The sequence below is a fragment of the Apaloderma vittatum genome, unplaced genomic scaffold (assembly GCF_000703405.1).
Source record: "Apaloderma vittatum isolate BGI_N311 unplaced genomic scaffold, ASM70340v1 scaffold2428, whole genome shotgun sequence".
NCBI lineage: Eukaryota > Metazoa > Chordata > Aves > Trogoniformes > Trogonidae > Apaloderma > Apaloderma vittatum.
In genome coordinates, this window is record NW_009731036.1 from 8,616 (window position 1) to 25,907 (window position 17,292).

General features: G+C 46.6%; 1 protein-coding gene across 1 annotated transcript in view; it reads right to left on the reverse strand.

The window, feature by feature from the left end:
* Positions 1–327: 327 nt before the first annotated feature.
* Positions 328–17,292, reverse strand: part of INTS1 (integrator complex subunit 1) — a gene marked incomplete at its 5' end in the record, with an annotated part of 27,156 nt that continues 10,191 nt past the window's right edge. Inside the window, 26 exons of the mRNA XM_009875009.1 lie at positions 328–576; positions 767–876; positions 993–1,084; positions 1,620–1,690; positions 2,464–2,577; positions 3,148–3,260; positions 3,753–3,880; positions 4,170–4,362; positions 4,762–4,895; positions 5,369–5,492; positions 6,287–6,513; positions 7,127–7,214; positions 8,282–8,400; positions 8,913–9,036; positions 9,120–9,300; positions 9,709–9,849; positions 10,452–10,611; positions 11,299–11,553; positions 12,250–12,374; positions 12,739–12,837; positions 13,245–13,391; positions 14,720–14,881; positions 15,339–15,450; positions 15,720–15,887; positions 16,917–17,021; positions 17,213–17,292. Of these exons, the coding sequence (XP_009873311.1) occupies positions 461–576; positions 767–876; positions 993–1,084; positions 1,620–1,690; positions 2,464–2,577; positions 3,148–3,260; positions 3,753–3,880; positions 4,170–4,362; positions 4,762–4,895; positions 5,369–5,492; positions 6,287–6,513; positions 7,127–7,214; positions 8,282–8,400; positions 8,913–9,036; positions 9,120–9,300; positions 9,709–9,849; positions 10,452–10,611; positions 11,299–11,553; positions 12,250–12,374; positions 12,739–12,837; positions 13,245–13,391; positions 14,720–14,881; positions 15,339–15,450; positions 15,720–15,887; positions 16,917–17,021; positions 17,213–17,292 (3,488 nt within the window). The remainder of the gene's footprint in view (positions 577–766; positions 877–992; positions 1,085–1,619; positions 1,691–2,463; positions 2,578–3,147; positions 3,261–3,752; positions 3,881–4,169; positions 4,363–4,761; positions 4,896–5,368; positions 5,493–6,286; positions 6,514–7,126; positions 7,215–8,281; positions 8,401–8,912; positions 9,037–9,119; positions 9,301–9,708; positions 9,850–10,451; positions 10,612–11,298; positions 11,554–12,249; positions 12,375–12,738; positions 12,838–13,244; positions 13,392–14,719; positions 14,882–15,338; positions 15,451–15,719; positions 15,888–16,916; positions 17,022–17,212) is intronic.

Genomic DNA, 17,292 nt, shown 5'->3' on the forward strand with positions numbered 1-17,292 from the left:
ACACAGAGAATTTTAATTAAAAATGAAAAAACAAACACCCATGCCCAGAAGATAGCAGTCTTTCCCCCTGCAGAGATCTGCATGCTCTCTCCAGCACAGAGTGCAGAGGCAAGGCCTCTCCCTCTTGCTCTGCCTTCTTGGAGAGACAAAAAACCCAAACAACAAACCAACAGCTGCTGCCCCAAGACCCAACAAAGGAAGTGGTCCCTGTTTGGCACAGCGTTCAGGAGATTTTTTTCTCCCACAGTAACAGCACCTTAGGCAGACAGATTAATCCTTGTCCCTTTCTGATCTGCAGTCAGCATACTCTCCTTTTCCAGCACAGTCTGGCCTGCTACATCACCTCTTGGATCCTCCAGCACATGGGCCGAAATACACTGTCTTCTTAACGGGCTTCAATGCAGCTGATCAGTCCAGTTAAATTAAATCCTCTGGAAGCAGAGCTCCCAGAACCGCATGTTCATATCGTGGCCTCCATGTGCAGAACTTTCAAGGCTTCTGAAATCTGAGAGCTGGTGTCGATCTGGCCGTACATCCCCACCAGGAAGGCCCTGTGCAGTAACACTGCTGCGTGCTCTGCAAAAGGAAAAGACAGCGTGAGGACTGACCCGAAAGCTCCCACACGCAAGCAAGAGCAATCCACCAACAAACAGCGGGAGGAATAACTGCAGCCATACAAGCAATTATCTCCTTCCAAAAGGACACGGCACAATCCACCCTCTAATGGCTCCATGGGTATGTGATCATGTGAGGAACATCAACTCACCTTGGCAAAGGAGGGTGTATTCAGGCAGGTTCCTCAGAGCTGTCTGCACCACCTCGAAGTCTCGGCTGCCCAGGCAGTACATGAAGGTGGGAAGGAAGTCTGCAGCAATGCTGGGAGGAAAACGTGACAGCATCAGTACAGTCCAGATCACCACCAACAGGCGTGCAAGATGGGCAGCCAGCACCCACCAGTAACTGGGGACAGCCTAAATTGCAGTGGTCCTCACCTGGGGTTGTTCTGAATGGAGCGCAGAGCCAGGCTAAAGGCCAAATTTCTGCAGGACTCCTCTGAAGAACTCATCAGCTTCTGGAGATTTGTCTGAAAAGAAGATGCACAAATTAGGATTACAGGGCCATCCAGGGAGCAGAAACTCATCAGACTTGCATTGCTACCCCTCCGGCACCAATCCAGGCCAACACACATCCAGCAGGTACTGGCTGAGCCAGGAAATCCCTCTCTGTAAGAAGGATTATCCTATTTTTGAATACTTTAAAGCACCCTTCTATAACTTTATTCCACATGGGAGAGCTGAGTTTTCCCTAGGCTCCAGCATTTCTGACAGAGCTGTTCTGCTCTCTCCTTGTACCAATACTGGGAAAAGGACAGAGGGTTAGTTCTTCTGACATAAGGAGAAGTTAAAATGAATGACTGCAGATGCAGTTCACAATGGAGAGAATATGGTAGGCATGTAAATATTGCCTGCTGTCAAAAGGCATAAGAGGTTTCTCCTAAGATGCTGCAACAATCACCCAAAACCCAGAGGAAAGGTAGTACTTAAGCCAGCTATGCAACACACACTCTCTTCTCACAGAATCTCTTCCTTCCAGTGACAATTTGGGACACTAATACTCACAGCAAAAAAGGAGAGAATTTCTGGCCTCCGTCTGGACATCTCATCAATGTCTGTCAGCACCTCCAGAATGTCTGGTGGAAGACACAGGTTGAAAGGGGTGACTGAAATCTACTGATCCAGCAAAGGATCATCTTCTTTTCCCCTACAAATTCAGTCTCCCAAACAGTCAAGTTTTCCCACCTGCACACAGAGCTAGAGTAATAAAGACAGCTCTTCAGAAGGGATGAGAACAGGTAGGTCACGTGCCAGATCAGCACATCCCAACCCGCCCAGGCAGAGGTCACCAGCGCTGTCATGCCACAGGCAGGGGAAGGAGTGGAGTGGGGTGTGAGGTTTCAATTCCACAGCAACTCCTGTAACTGAAAGATCTTCACAGAAAGCCTCTGTGTTACCATACGTGAGATTAACGTTTGGGTTTTTTCCATGAAGGCCATGTGGGGATTTCTAACAAATTTCCATTTCTCATCACTTTGAAATTTTTGTGTCATTTAAAAAATTGCATTCCTATCAACACTCCAGACACAGCTCGACATGAACTGCAGCACTCCTTGAATTACACATACTCTCTCCCACAGCACTTAGAAGATCCTTGAAGAGCCCCAGAGCAGAGGCAGTGGCAGCACTGCTGAGCTAAGTGATAACAGCATCATAGGAAGCCTCTGTCATAGAATCACAGAAGGCTGGTGACAAGTTCATCCAAAACAAAACCACATCCTAACTGCTGGAGACTTCCAAACACAAGATTGAAATAGAAAACTAGCTGTATTTGACAGATAAATAACAGCATTGGCATATGTCTGCATCCGCTCCGTGTCTTTGTACAGCTCTGTAGGTCCTCACTTACCCTCAACCATTTGGCCTCTAGAGAGCCTCTTCATATATGGGGCCATTTCAGCTGGTGTGAGAGGAGTGAAGAGAGACACACTGACAAGGGGAAGGGAGCCAGCTGCTGCTTCATCTGGGAGAGAGAGACAACAGGTCACTACGTAGTTTTAACAGGGAGACAGGTCCAGTAATTCCCTACCAGCATAGTAGGGCATCATGAGCTGACCACTAGTACCATAACACAACTCCCGGCGCTCACGCTGTCTTTAGCCTCACTGCACCTTCTGGTACAGCTGAGATGATGTAAAGAGGAGGAATCTTTCAAAGTTGTTTTAATACTGAATAATTTTCCCATGCAAGTTGCAAACAGTGGACAAGTGGATATACCCTTAGGATTGCCTGGTAGGTCAATCCTTAAGTGTGGCCGAGGAATGCAGAATCCACAACAATGAAACTCAGACTCGTTAGGAGCTGGTTTTCTGCTCCAGTAGTGATGCCACTGACAGGAATTTAAATGAATCCATCCCAGATACTAGATCCAAATTGTTGAGCATACAAGTGCCATCATCCTCCAGGCTAAATACCCTTTGGTTGGGCCGTTATGAGAAGAATGAGCACAGCGTACAGCCTGTAAAAGCATTTGTGCTCCAAACATACTGCAGGTTCACCAGCTGAAGTAGCTCTTCCCCCAGTTCAGACTCACCATCCTTTTCTTCATCGGAGCCCCTGTCCAAGATGCCACTCCTACTCGGCAGACTCAGCCCAGCCAGGAGAGACTTCAGCATTGCCAGGTCACTGTTGTCTGATGAGAGGTCACTGGGGAAAAGATGGCATGTGTAGCTTTCAATAGCAATGTGGGCATGGAGACAAGTAACATCTATGTACACTAAACCAAGTAACTTCTCAGGAACTGAAACAAGATGTTTCCTTTCATCGTAACTGGAACTCAAATGCATTTTTCCCCAAATCTGCAGATGGGACCCTGCAGCCAAGGCTCAAGGAGAAGACCCTCCTGCTGGCGCTCTGGAAATGACTGCAGGGCACTACGATGCCTCAATAGGATATTTAGGCCACTATGTGAGTTAAAATCATTATCTGATTTCCTTGGTCTTGGTTTTCACCTACGAAAAACGGGATACACTGCTCATCCCATATCGACTTAACGAAACTAAGGGTGAAAAAAATGCCACATTAGTAGCTATTTTGTCACACCCTCTTGCTGTCTTCTGTTTGATTAGCTCATGGCAGTCTCTCTGTGCAAGCTCTCTTGTGAGCTAACCATAGGCTAACTGGAGTAAGCAAGCTTACTGGAGTGGATCCGAGTGCTTCTGCAAGAAGGAGACAGCTGCCTGGGCATTGCATGTGATGTACTTGTGGATAAACTGGACAAACTTGCTGATGAAGGCAGCCAGGTGCCGTGAGGATTTTCTGTAGTTCTGAGAAAGGATTGACAAAGACAAGAGTTAACAAAAACAAAACAAAACAAAACAAAGCAGCAGTGATGCACTGCCCTATCCTGCACCTCTGGGTACCAGGGAGCAGTTTCTTGATCTCCTGCCTCCTCTTTAAGCTCTCCAAGGCACCCGATTGGCTTTTTTTGTTCTTAGGTATTTGAAGGTTTTCCCTTCAAATGTGAGAGAGAGCTGGGCTGGCCCTGTGTTACAGGAGCTTCTCCATCTAGTGGCTGGCAGTCTGCACATGGCGAGGGAGTTGGGACTTTCCTACCAGGAGCAGCCGGATGAAGGACAGGAGACAGTCCCATAGTGCCGCCTGGTGCTCGTTCTGGAAGACCTGCGGCTGGAGCAGCTCCAGGATCCCCAGGACGTGGATGAAGAAGGTCAAGTGGTTCTGCTGCCTGAACTCCTGGAAATTGAGGTGGACACGGCCATGGAGCAGCGCTGCAATCATTGGCAAGTGCCTGCAAGGCCAAACAGAAGAAAATTCACATGTAGCCTCTTTCTAGAAACAGTTACACAATTTAACACCTCAGTTCCTAGAAGGAAGCGTCCTTTGTCCTCTCCCAGGGTTCTGGATTTGATCCTTGTATCCATGGAATCGGCAAGCCCCAATCCCCAGCCATGTTCTGTTCTCTAGCCTCCAAATCCAGAGGACTGCTTCCAGACAGACATAGAACCAAAAGAGGTGTCGCCTCATTACAAGGGACAATTTTGCTGCCCTTTCTCTTGACTTTTGTACATGAACGCAAATTCTGTCACAATCATTACGATCACTGCAAATTCGTTCCCCTTCTAGGACAAGGGGTGGCTGCTTTTCAGTGAACTCCAGCCACACAGAGGGCAGAAGGGGAGAGCGGTACCTAAGAAGCAGGATGGGATGAGCCACGGCGAGCTTCCTGCAGGCCATGTTGGCATCCCACACCCGGCTTTCTGATGACTTGGAGTCACTGGTGTCTGCAAGGAGGTTAATGAATCTGTGAACCAGGGCATCAAGCTAGAAGAAAAATAATGAGTAAAGGGTTAAGAAGTTTAAAGCGCAATCAAATCCCTGGTTCTTCAGCAGCGTTTCAAAATTCCTTTCCAGCTACAGGGGGGGTTAAAAGAAATTTTCAGGTAGAATCTGCAAGTAGATGCAATGTTCCAGCTGGCACAGGATCTGAAGTCCACAGTCCCTACCTACATAAAAGCAGGATCAGATACCTGCATGCTTGTGCTTTACAGAAGCCTTTGGCACACAGAAGCTTGTGCAGCTTATACTATTTTAGAGGAGGACACTGCAAAATAAAGCACACCTGAACTCTCTCCTCCTTCGAGTGCAGGCGGAGAAGGGGCGACAGAAGAGTAAGGTAAAGAAACTGAAGTCACACAGGAAGCTTTTGCCAGATCTCTCCTTTTAGACTGGGCATCAAAGCAGCATCTGCTCTGAGTACACAACTGGAAAGGGCTTTCTTATGCCTCTAACTTTACCTTGCAAGTGCTGCTGTCTCTGGCTCCTTCACTGGTGAGAAGCATCTCGGGCAGAGGCACAAGGAGCTCAGGTAGTTGCAGGTATATCTGAAGCAGAAGGTCCTGGCAGCATTTTCCAACAGAACTGAAATTAAAAGGGAGAGGTCAGCCGCCAGTTAATACATTAGTTCGAACAGCAAATATCTCAGACCCATCAGATTAGTAACAGTCTTCCTGCATATGGCAAACAGACCATGTAAAAGATCAGCCACTGCTAATCTGAATCCATGTTTATTGGGTTTTTTTCTGTACTCTACACATCTGCCTTCTATACATCCCTGGCATAGTCTGTACTGGGAGTCAAATACAATGCAATGGCAACTGAAATTACTCAGGATCTTTTCTACTATCATAAAAAAAGGTTAGAATTAGGTTTGTTTCACTGCCACAAATACACCATCTTCCAGTTCTTCCTACAGTGCTACCACAGTCATTGGAAAAACAGTTCAGTCTCCATTCAGCTTTGAGCGCAACCATAATGGTCAGAATCAGAATGCATTATGAGCAACAACTCAAGGGATGAGCAGAAAAGAAATCCCATGTTAGGAATTAATAATTAAAAATAAACATTGCTTTAAAGATAAAAAAAACCTCAACAACACCCAAACAAAAGAACTATGGCAAGCATTTAATCCCAAAGTCCTAAAAGCAAAAGGGACCTTAAATTTCTCGTTCAAAGTCATCTTCCTGATCCAAATACCACTTAAAATGATTCATTATTCCCCCCAAACCACTGGAAGGATAGTGTGCACTTTTCATACGGACTCTGGAACACAATATTCTTAATGAAGGCCTGCTGGCAAGTCTCATCATGACCTGGCTGCCCCGGTCCAAGTAACTACAATTACAGCAGACAGTGCTCCCCATCTGCAACCCCACCTGCTTCCCCACTGCTGGATGCAGCTTGTCAGATACTCCGTTACTTTTTTGATGCTCTCTAGGTCCCCATGAGAACAACTGAGCAACAAAGGCAGGCGAGACTGGATGAGTGTGCAGGAGGCCTCTTCAGTGTTCTGGTATCTGGTTTCTGCTTCAGCCAGGATCAGCTCCACCATGCTGATCAATTCTGATGTCTTGAGGTGGAGCACAAATTCCTCACGGCGCTTCTGTAACACAAGAGAACACCCAAAATGAAACCTAGATCCTTAGTTACCTCTAGTCACACCTTCCTCAACTGAAACTGAACCTATCTTAGAACTTAAGACCTTAGACTTAATAACTGCCCCATATCTAGAGCTCTGCAAGCATACATCACAGCCCCAGAAGAAACCTCTTACCCCTTTTCTACTTGTGAACTCATTTGCTTCCATCCCAGCATGTGTGATGGGTCAGAAACCATAATTTAGTCACCAGACCAAAGGAATTCTGCAGAGTCCCCTTTTCTTTGTAAAATGGGAATTATCTCACACTAGGTTTTAGCTTGGTTACTACTGTAGCCTTGTGCCTAGATCTTTAACAGATATCATGGCAATTGCTGCAGAGAAAATGCCAAGTGGGCAAACTTTTCCGTGTTCATATCAGCTATTTGGACTCAAAATTGCCACTGTAATATGTAACATAGCAGAGCAGCTAAGTAACCAGCTGAGGTACAGGCAGCAAGCTTGGCTTGCTGCACCTGTATCACCCCAGCCACCTCCTGGCCACGGAAAAATCAGGCATTGTGGAAGCACTGCCTCTCGCTCTGTCCAGAGAGCAATCTTGGAAGAACTGAACCACTACCTGAGGAGTTCTTTGGTCCCTTCCCTGCCAGATCCGAGGAATGTGAATACAGGCCCACAAGAAATCCAAGGATGCAGTTGGGTCAAACCTGCCAGAAGACAAAAGAAGACAGATTTGCAATTAGAGTCAACACAGCCCTCAGGCAGCACACAAACACATGGTAGCGTCTCTAAACATCATGAGCACTGTGAAGAAAGAAACATCTGCCAATGTAAAAATAGGATCCATTAAGTCCCAAGAAGGAGTTTGGTTCAGTTCCCAGATTATGACTAAATATTTGTTGCAATAAGCACAGCACAGGGTAAGGAGCTGAAGAAAATGGCATTCAGCAAGTGTGCCAGCTACGCGGAATCTTGCACCACAAGGCCAGAGGTCGGTCATCAACAAGAACAACTGGTACAATCAGACCAGTGACCTTACTGTCCCAGTGTACGGAACACCCTATCCTGGCTGTTACACTGGTTTGCAGAAATTCGTGACACTGTTAGTGAGCAAGAGATCAGTAATAAAATAATAAGCAAACTGAAATACTAACAGCTTTAGAAGTATTACTCATTTAGTCACATCCTGAATTACTACTATTAGATGTTAGCATTTCCTGGTCCATATGTGTAAAAAGCTTAATGAAGATATTACTACAGCAGCACAGCAGTATTTGAGAGCAACGTAGAGAAGCTAAGAGCTAGGGCTGCTCCAGAGATCAAAACTGGGAGCCTAATGCCAGGAAGGGGCTTAGAGAAAGACTGGTAACAGAGTTTAGTACAACCAAAAGATCCAGCAGTGCCTGCCCAGGTACAGAGACTGTCGTCAGGTCACTAGCCAAGCCATCTTGCAAACCCCATGTTCATAAAGATTATCAATAAGGGTAACGCTAGATGGATTACCCAGTGATTAGCACTTCCCGTTTAGAGCACAGTCAAATCTTTATGTGTTGCTTCCATCAAGCAGCAGGTAATATTTATATCAAGGTACACAAGTCAGCATGACTGAAATTAGCATCCTTCTCACAAAGCCTGTTTTTGGCTGGGTTACATCTCCTGGCAGATGCGCCACGGAACATGGCAGCTCTTGTTCTCAGCTTCTGTTTGTTCTCTCTCAGACACGATTAGTTGCCCAACTTCGAACTCCTTCCAAGGCCTGAAAAACAGGACTCACCTCTGCTCCCGGTTCCTGCAAAGCAGAAGCTTGATGCACTGGTGCAGCGTGGTCCAGCTGGACTGGTGAGTCAGAAGAGCCAAAAGGTACGGGCGGAAGGAGGGCACCTGGGACCCTGCCTGAAGGGACCAAACAAGGCAGAGATGTAATAAACTGATCCTTGCTGTGAGATGGATGTAGGCGATGCTACGTGTATTACAGAAGGATGACAGTCCAAGCAGGAAGAAAGCACGGAAGACAACATGTGGATTTAGGATTTGAACTGCAGTACTTTCTAACAGAACACAGCATCAGCTGTGAAATTCGGTTTTTGTCTTAGCTTTGACACAGCACTTCTGGGCAAGGTTTTTAGTCTCCAAAATTTTCAGTGAAAATGGGCTGTTATGGGACTATGTTGTATCTGTAATGCATTTCAAAGTGCTGAGAAGAACATAGCAAAGGAAACAAAGATGAGATAAAACTTACGCTTTGCAGTGAGAAAGATAGATGCATCAGAATCCCCCTCCTAGTCAGTCTGTGCTGCATAGCAACACGTGGCAAAACAGAACTACCTCTTGCCCCGTTTCCAGGGGAAGCAGCACCCCAGCAAGGTGGTTTCAGCAGAGTAGTCCTACTACCCAACAACTCTTACTTTGTTCCAGGAGAACAGTAGCTTCTGCTGGAGATCAGGGCAGCTGCTGATCACCTCTGGGTCCAACATCTCAAGCCAGTCATTAAGAAGGCCAGAGGAGGGCCCTAGCCACGCTGCTTCCATACTGAGGGGAAAATAAAGACAGTATTAGTGGTGATGTCATTAACTCAGACCTACCAGTGAATTCCCATCACTGTCCAAGCTCACCTGCAACTGTCCAGCTCCTTCTTCACTGGTGTCTCTTCTTTATCCTGGAGCAACAAGGAGCTCACCACAGCAATTGGTTTCATGGCAGGAAACCTGGCAGTGGTCTCAACAGTAGCTGAGAAGAGGACAGTCAGGAGCTCCTCCAAGTATGGAGAGTGAGTTTCAATCAGACCTTGGAGGACTAGCAGAAGGAGAAAGATCCTTATTAATTTCAAGATATGGTGAAAGCTATGGAACCTTATAAGGGTATCATGAAGGCAACTGGTCCAGCATTCTTGGGAGCCTGGCTCAGTAAGGAAGAGGGAAATCATTTTTATCTGGGATAGAGGGGTCCTAGTTCTCATTCTGTTAGTGGAAATCAACAGCCTACCAACAGATATAATCCCAGTCCCAGATCACAGTTTATAAACCCACACCCCCATGCTGGGGAAGGAGCTGATACGAGATAGGACCAAGTTCAGATCAGTTCACATTTTCTGATCCAGGTAGAAGGCAGCTTCCCACAGCCTGCACAGCACACGCTTCCCTGCCGGGCTGGAAGCTCAACCTGCTGCTGCAACAGGGAAGGAGAGCAGAAGGACAGCCGCACCTTTGCTGATGAGCTCCGGCTCCACATTACACTTCTCTCCTGATTTCAGGGTTGCAATGATGGCACGTACCGTGGAGCTGATCAAGTCAGGGTCATGACGGAAATTCAGAGCTTCCGTGAGGTGCAAGAAACCACCTCGAACTGCAAAGAAATCAGAGTCTTGGCATCACAGGCCCAAGCCAGCCCCCACATCAGGCCTCCCTTCTACAGATGCCCCACGTGGCTCCAGGATACAACTACTCAAACACACAAATACACTACACTGCTGCCATTTTACTCCCACCAAAACCCTTGACTGCTCTTCTCCATGTTACAGGGACATGTGGCTAAGAAAATTCTGTAACCACAAACCCATTTCCATGCCTAAGCTCTTGGTTACAGATTCCTCCTCCAAACAGACGGCAGACAAAAAACAAGTCTACAAGTAATAACATGACCTTATTCCAGAGGTATTCTTGCATGCTCATCTTTCAGGACTCTAGCTAGCACAGAACTCCCAGCCTGAGCAGTTGGAAGTTTTCCCTGAAAGTTCTGCTGTGCTTGGCGAGATGCTATGAGGTGTCTACTGCAAACTCCAGGGGTGAAACCACTTGTTTGAATCCTCATGGGGTTTATGTAGCACGGTACAAAACCCCTCTACGCTGCTCTCAGCATACCTCTCCTTGTGAGGCAGCCCACCACACTTTCTGTTCTGTGTCCCACTTTGTCCACTCCAAGTCCTATAAGCTGCACAATGCCAGTACCGTCACTGATCCTGTGCCTTGAGGAGTACTGCACAGCAAAGGCCTTCAGCTGAGCACGCAGAGGACCATCTTCCACCACAGGGTTCTCCAACCATTGCAGCATCTGCATGAGGACTTTGAAGAAGAGCGAAGAAAAGGCAGTGTCTTGTGGCATGCAGCGCTGGGGAGTGTGGCAAAAGAGACTTGCTCATACAAACTTGAAGAATACAACAAAGACAGCAGGAAAGACACAGATAGTGGCACCTACTGCCAACAATACACAGAGCACATCTACTCTGCTGGACCATAGCTCACTCAGATGAAGGCAGCAGTTTCTAGTGTACAAATGCAACGCAAAAGACTCAGTCACACATGCAATACCTCTCCCATCATAACCAAGGATAACTTTGTGCCTTCTCACACCATGATGGAAGCAATGAGATACTTGACTGGATAAATCTAAGCCTGCACTGAAGACTTCTTTAAGGAATTTCAGACTTCAGCCCTCAAGTTGCCCACAAATGCCCTGGCTTGCAAGACATGTCCATGCTACAGAACAGCACAGACCAGAGATCCCAAACCCAACTGAGACCCACAGCCACAAAACCACAGTGCTGTGCAGTTACCAAATTAGGTAAGGTAACACCTAATCCTGCACGTAAGCCCCAGTTCTCAGCAGCGCTAGGCTAATGTGGCCAGTCTGCATCCACACGCACACAGACAATGCGAGTCCCTCTGTGTCATGCTCCCCAGGTTCCATTACATAGGTAGAGGGACTGCACAGAGCTGGGCAGCCACGCTGCAGACTTTGTTTTCTCCTGGCCCCTCTTTATTAATGACACAAAGATTCTTGTCTTACACCGCTCACCTGATACTGGTACAACTGGCGCATCAGGGGGCAGGAGATGAAGTGGTTACGGTGCATTGCCATCACCAAAGCACCGCTGTGCGGCGAGTTCATCAGTGCAGCTACTGCCTGGAGGAGCCGTGGTGTGATCCCGGTCACCTGTGTGTTCCCTTGGTGGATACGAGCCAGTTCCTGCCCCAGGGCCTGCTGTAACGCCAGGGCAAGCGGGCGCAGGTTTGAATTTTGCCATCGTGGGTCTGGATTTAGTGGGAAAAGCTGGCAGGATACAGAGGGAGTAAGTTTATGAGAGTAGATGAAAGTACTTGCTATACCATAAACATCCTGAGGCAGAGGACTGATTTACCTTCTACAACTACATTGACTGCAGGCTAACTGGACCCTCCTGATACAGCTTTTTCAAAATTTTAGTGCTTGGTACAGGAACATATGCAGCATCTATGCAGCCCCAACACGACTATCAACACTGACACGGTGGGAGGGTCACCATAATACCCAAATACAGGCAACCAGCTTGGCCAATTAATTCCCTGTAGGTTCCTTCTGGAGTCAATGGGGAGAGGGAGGCTCTGTGAGCAAAGACACCAGAGCACAAATGCTGTTTGCACACAGCTTTGCTGCCAAGGCCCTGTGAGCACTTCACAAATCCTCCAACCACTGCTGAGAGGAAAGCCACTGCACACAGAACAAACAAGGTGCGCAGACAGTAACATGCTAGTAGGTGCTGACAGCACTAGGCATGATCAAAAGCCACATCATGTCCAAACTACAAGAAAAAAAAAATCCTTCTAGTATCAATTCTACCATAGTGTAAAGGTGCAGGCTTATTCCATGCAGGGCTTTCATACTTAGTGCCTGCAGGAGAAAGGGGTCAGAAGATGCAAGTATAAAAGAAACGGATTTTGTAAAGCTGCTGCAGGGAAGTAGCTGAGCAGCTAGAGGCTGTACCAGTACCTGCAGAAAGATGCCTGCCAGATCATCTTCTGGGCCCAGAACCCGGACCTGGCTCAAGGCCCGGATCCGGCTCTGGCCTTGAGAATTCTCAGGACTAGATTTTGACCTTGCAGTCTCAGCGCTGTCTGCAAGAGGAATAAAAGAAAATAAAGAATGTCGTTACATAGCTAGCATCTGGTGCCCCAACACTGTATCACTTTCAGCTTTACAGTCTCTAACTAATGAGGAATTCAGTTGCTTTTCTCTTGAAGCCAAGCAAGATGTATTTTTTCCACGTCACTCAGAACTACTCATTGCTGTAAACTCCTAAAATATTGGAATTTCTCCCTTCGCCAGGAGTGCACAAGTCTAGCAAGGACTGGTGTCTGGATATGCTGCAACACAACCCCATGTGAAGACAGCTCTTCCAGTTCCTCTCAACAGCAACGGAGAAAGGAAGTTTGGAAGGTGACTTGGATATCTGGAAGTTTGGGCTATCCCAGGCAGTACCTCGTCGGGCTGGTAAGGACGCAGTGAGCAGGGAGTGGAAAGTTTGGCCTCCTGTTGCTCCTCTCTCATGCTGAACCTCCACAAGGTGAGCCATGTAGTCTGAAAGGAAAAAGTATGAACACATCATCGTCTCAATACCTTTAGTAAACCAGGACAGAATTGGTTGCTGTTTGTACAGTTCCCAGTGAAGAGAATTTGCTGTTCCAATGGACTTTGTAAACATGATGCTTTTAGGCCTTGTTTCTTTTACAAGGTAGCCTCCAAGTTACTTTTTAGACTCCATATCATGTAACCCACAAAATCGTTCTCTGTTTCATGAAATACAGCCAAGGGTCATGCAGACAAACTCTAGGCAGGTGTCTACAGCAATAACAGGACACCAAGGCAGCCTATGCACAAAGTTTGCTGAACTAGTTTGGATTTTTTCAAGGAAGTCACAGAAGATACTTGTTAAAATTGTTCAAGAAAAAGTAAAATGTCTAGACAGCCACAGATGAAGCTCTTACTCTTGTCCATGATGTTCTGCTCCAGCGTCTGTGGGTCATGAGATACTGCCTGATCCAGGTACTGCAGAAGTTTGCTCATGCTGGAAACTGGGATTCCAAAGGATTGAACAAAGAGAAGCAGCTGCTGTGGCTCCAAGTCTTGCAGGGCTGAAATACACAAACATTGAGTCCTCAGACCTCTGAATTGCCTGGAGAGGGTCATCTTTATTACCTGATCTTTGTGCTTTTGGCTGGACCAACCATGACATGTTAATGACAAGGCTGCAGAAAGCCTAAAGCCAGAAGTCTGACAGCTGCCTACTATGTTTTCTTTCCTCTGCAAGTCACTGCCTTCTTATTGCCTCTTCCAGTTAATTCACTCACTGGCTAATTTGATCTTCTGTTTAATTTGATCAAAACCTCAGGAACCCAATCACTCGTATTAAAAAATAACTTCCACCCTATCTGTTGATGGCTGCAGGCAGGAATTATTGAATAATTCAATCACTGGCTATAGAGAGCTGTCATTTAATTAGTAAGAAAGAGACAAAAGCTCTGAATACCAAGAAGAAAGAGAGCACTGACAAGCTGTGCAAGGACAAAAGTAACTACAGGTATAGCTTACATCCTCCAGGCACTGCTTTCCACACTGCAAGCACAGCACACCCTGTGGAAGCAGTGCTGAGCCTGTTGTCTGTCGACTGCATAGCTTAGCTCCATCTGAATTGTTGTAACAAAGACAGGACTCCAGTTTTGAGTCTCCCCGTTCCTTTTAAAGTACACAGGAAGTGCAATATTGGTACAGACTTGCTCCCCTACTTTAAAAGTCATAGTCCTAATTTGTATTTTTATAATTTTATACATATATCTTACATTTCTAATTTTTATAAAATTTATCATTTTAGAAACATATTTGTATAATTTTATATATTTATAGACTTACATAATTTATATGCAGAAGGCACATAAAAGCCAGCAAGATTCAGCACTTGAATCAGAGTAGGAGGAACTGCCTTCCACACTGCAGTAAGGAGCCATAGCAAGGGCACCGATCTCTTCAGTTTAACCTTTCACAGAGCTCTGCTCTTATTACTGTGGGCATTACCCTGCGGAGTCTGACAGTTAGCAAGGTTGTATCCGTTCTCAAAGCCTTGGTACACGAACTACACATCCTGGCCAAGTAGGGAATCTCTCTGGGACATCCCATAACATTCTTTGCCCAGAACCAGCTCATATTATGTGTATCTGTTTGACCGCCCTAAGGAATGTAGCAAAGAATCTCATTTTATGTTTAGACTGTGAGTGTTACAAAATCCAGAGACACTCTGTTTTCTAAATCCAAGCTCCTTGCTCAGCTGCAGTGTCTACAGTGACTGATGGCCTCATCTAAATGCATCTCAGTAGGATGGCTGGACACACAGAGGATTCGAGCAGGGAAGCTTCTCTCTTTCCTTTCAAGAAGGTCTGAAAAATCAACAAAGATCCCACAGGCTCACCTGCATCCACAAGACGTGGGACCTCGGAGCGGATCATTCGCAGCTTTAGCCAGTCAGGGAGCAGCAGCGCCTCCTCTGAGGTGTCAACCAAAAAAGCAGTAGGAAGGGGCTTCTTCTCCGGGAACCATATATCCAGTAAGGTATAAAAGTCGCCATCCCCTGCTTGAGAGTGGATATAAAGTTATCTCTCATGTTCAAAAGCACCTAAGAACACCCTTGCCCTTCTCTGTACAAATCAATCACTAGAACATTGTCTTGTTCAATGGTCAGAAACAACTTGGAAATAAAAACTATCAGGAGAAAATGGGAACTACCTATCGGAGAGTCCAGTTCTCACACTATCAAAAGTCTCCAAGTGCTTCTCATTTATCAGGGAGAGGGACACCATCATTTTAGTATTTCCTGCTGTACGCAGAAGGCAAAAAAAATAGGCCTGCAATCCTCTGCTCTGTGCAGCGATATTCTGATAGATCTAACAACTACACACAAGTACTGCAAGGGACAAGCCTGTGAGTTGAAGGATCAACATCAGCCTGATCTGTTAGGAGATGGCAGATAGAGGAAAGGCTCTCTGTGTTTTCCATGATGCCTTGAATGAATCTGAGCACACTTCACTAACCTTGAGGTGGCCCTAGTGTCAGGAGAATAACCATGGCATGAACCACAAGGATGTGCATAGTGGCTGTTTCCCCACTAGTCCAACGAAGGAACACCTGATCCTGGGACTCTGACTGGAAAAAGGCAGAACACAGGACGAACAAAGGTGGAGAGAGAAAGGAGAATGACATCTGTGAGACACAACTGAAGGGAGAACATGAGAATGGACAAATTTAATCAGACCAAAGCTCTACCAAGCTTAATATCCCCAACAGGGGCCACAAAAGCTACTCAATGAGAAGTTATACAAGCTTTTTACATACACTTATGCTTGGCTTTGATATTAAGCCAACATCCAATTATTTTCAAACTGGGGGAAGGCAGATAGTAGTGAGGCACTCACCCAGCTGTACACCTCCTCACCCTCCTTACTCTGGCGCATGCGTTTAATGTAGCGAGAAAAGATGGAGAGAAGAGCAACAAGCACTGCGTCTGATTCAGCACAGTATGAGAGCTTGGAGAAGAGGTGAGACATGATGGTAGAGCGCTCCACTATGAGTCGGGCTACATCCTGCAAGGGGAAAAAGATCCATGAGGTCTTGACTGACCAACACAGCCAGGCCCTCCTGCTCCATTGCATCACACGCGCCAGTGTCCATCATCAGCCCAATTAACACCACCCTGGAGATCAACGTGTAGAGTCAAGAGTAGAACTGTCACAAGGAAACCGTCAGTGCTTTGCGCACATCTCGTGAGGCCTGTGTCTCCAGTTGTAGCACAGCTGCATTCTGACGCATTCCACTACAAAGTGAGCATTTACCTAGTAAAAACCTCCACTCCTCTGAAGAAACAGATCTACTGACTCTTATCACTTACCCTTCTTCATACACCTAAACAAATCTATGGAGGTAGAAAGAGCACATGAGCCTTAAAAGCAATGAAAAGAAAGCACCCCCAGACAGAACAATGAAAAGAAATCATTAAAAAAAAAATCACCAAAAAACTTTCTTAGAAAGAAAAAAATGAGAAAACCAATTTTGCTTATAAGAGTCCATAGAATCATAGAATGGCCTAGGCTGGAAGGGACCTTGGAGATCATCTAGTCCAACCTCCCTGTTATGGGCAGGGACACCACCTCTTGACTAGACCAGGCAACACATGAGGACCGAGTGGGAATCAAACCTGCGACCTCGGTGTTGGTCCTTGTTGCCAGCACCGCGCTCAAACCACTGAGCTAACTGGCTCCCAGTGCTAAGGCTCCTGACTTGCCCTAGCTTCCCCAGATACATGTGACTGCAGGTTTACCATCTGCTTACTTGTGAAACACTGCCGGGTGGTGGGATTTCTTTCAAACCACTACTCACTCTTGCATTCCCCATATCACCTGACGGGCCGCTGGACCAGAGGTCATTGCTCTGAGACCATTCCATAATATGAAACGAAAGACACAGGATTTCCTTCCAACGTGTACTCAGAAACACAAAACATGCAGTTACGGGATCCACATGCTCCCAGAAGAACTCATTCTGCTTGCCACTGCCCTGAGACATGCCAGGTCACCCCCATGCCATCCCGCTGCCCTAGCAAGCTGGCCACTCACCAGAGCAAGGTCATTGTGCTGTCCCTGCTCCTCCACTGGAGCATGCTGGGAGAGGTACACCAGGTAAGCACTGATGGTCTGGGGATCTGTCTCCATGTGGATGGCCTAGAATGAAAATCCCTCACATCAGAGATCAGAATTTAATGAAAACAAGCACCAGCATGAAAGAAAAAAACTTCTGCAAGCATACAAGCGTGCTGGCAGCACACTCACATGCAGTTCACTCAGGTTCAGTTTAGCATGAGGGGGACAAACAACAAGCTGGTCAGTTGTCCCTTCCAGCTACCAACACCCACCTGTTGCAAGGCAAGCGCAGTTGCTGCTCTAACGCTGTCAAACAGCGGCAGCCTCGGGGGGGCTCTCAGCCGGCCCCGGT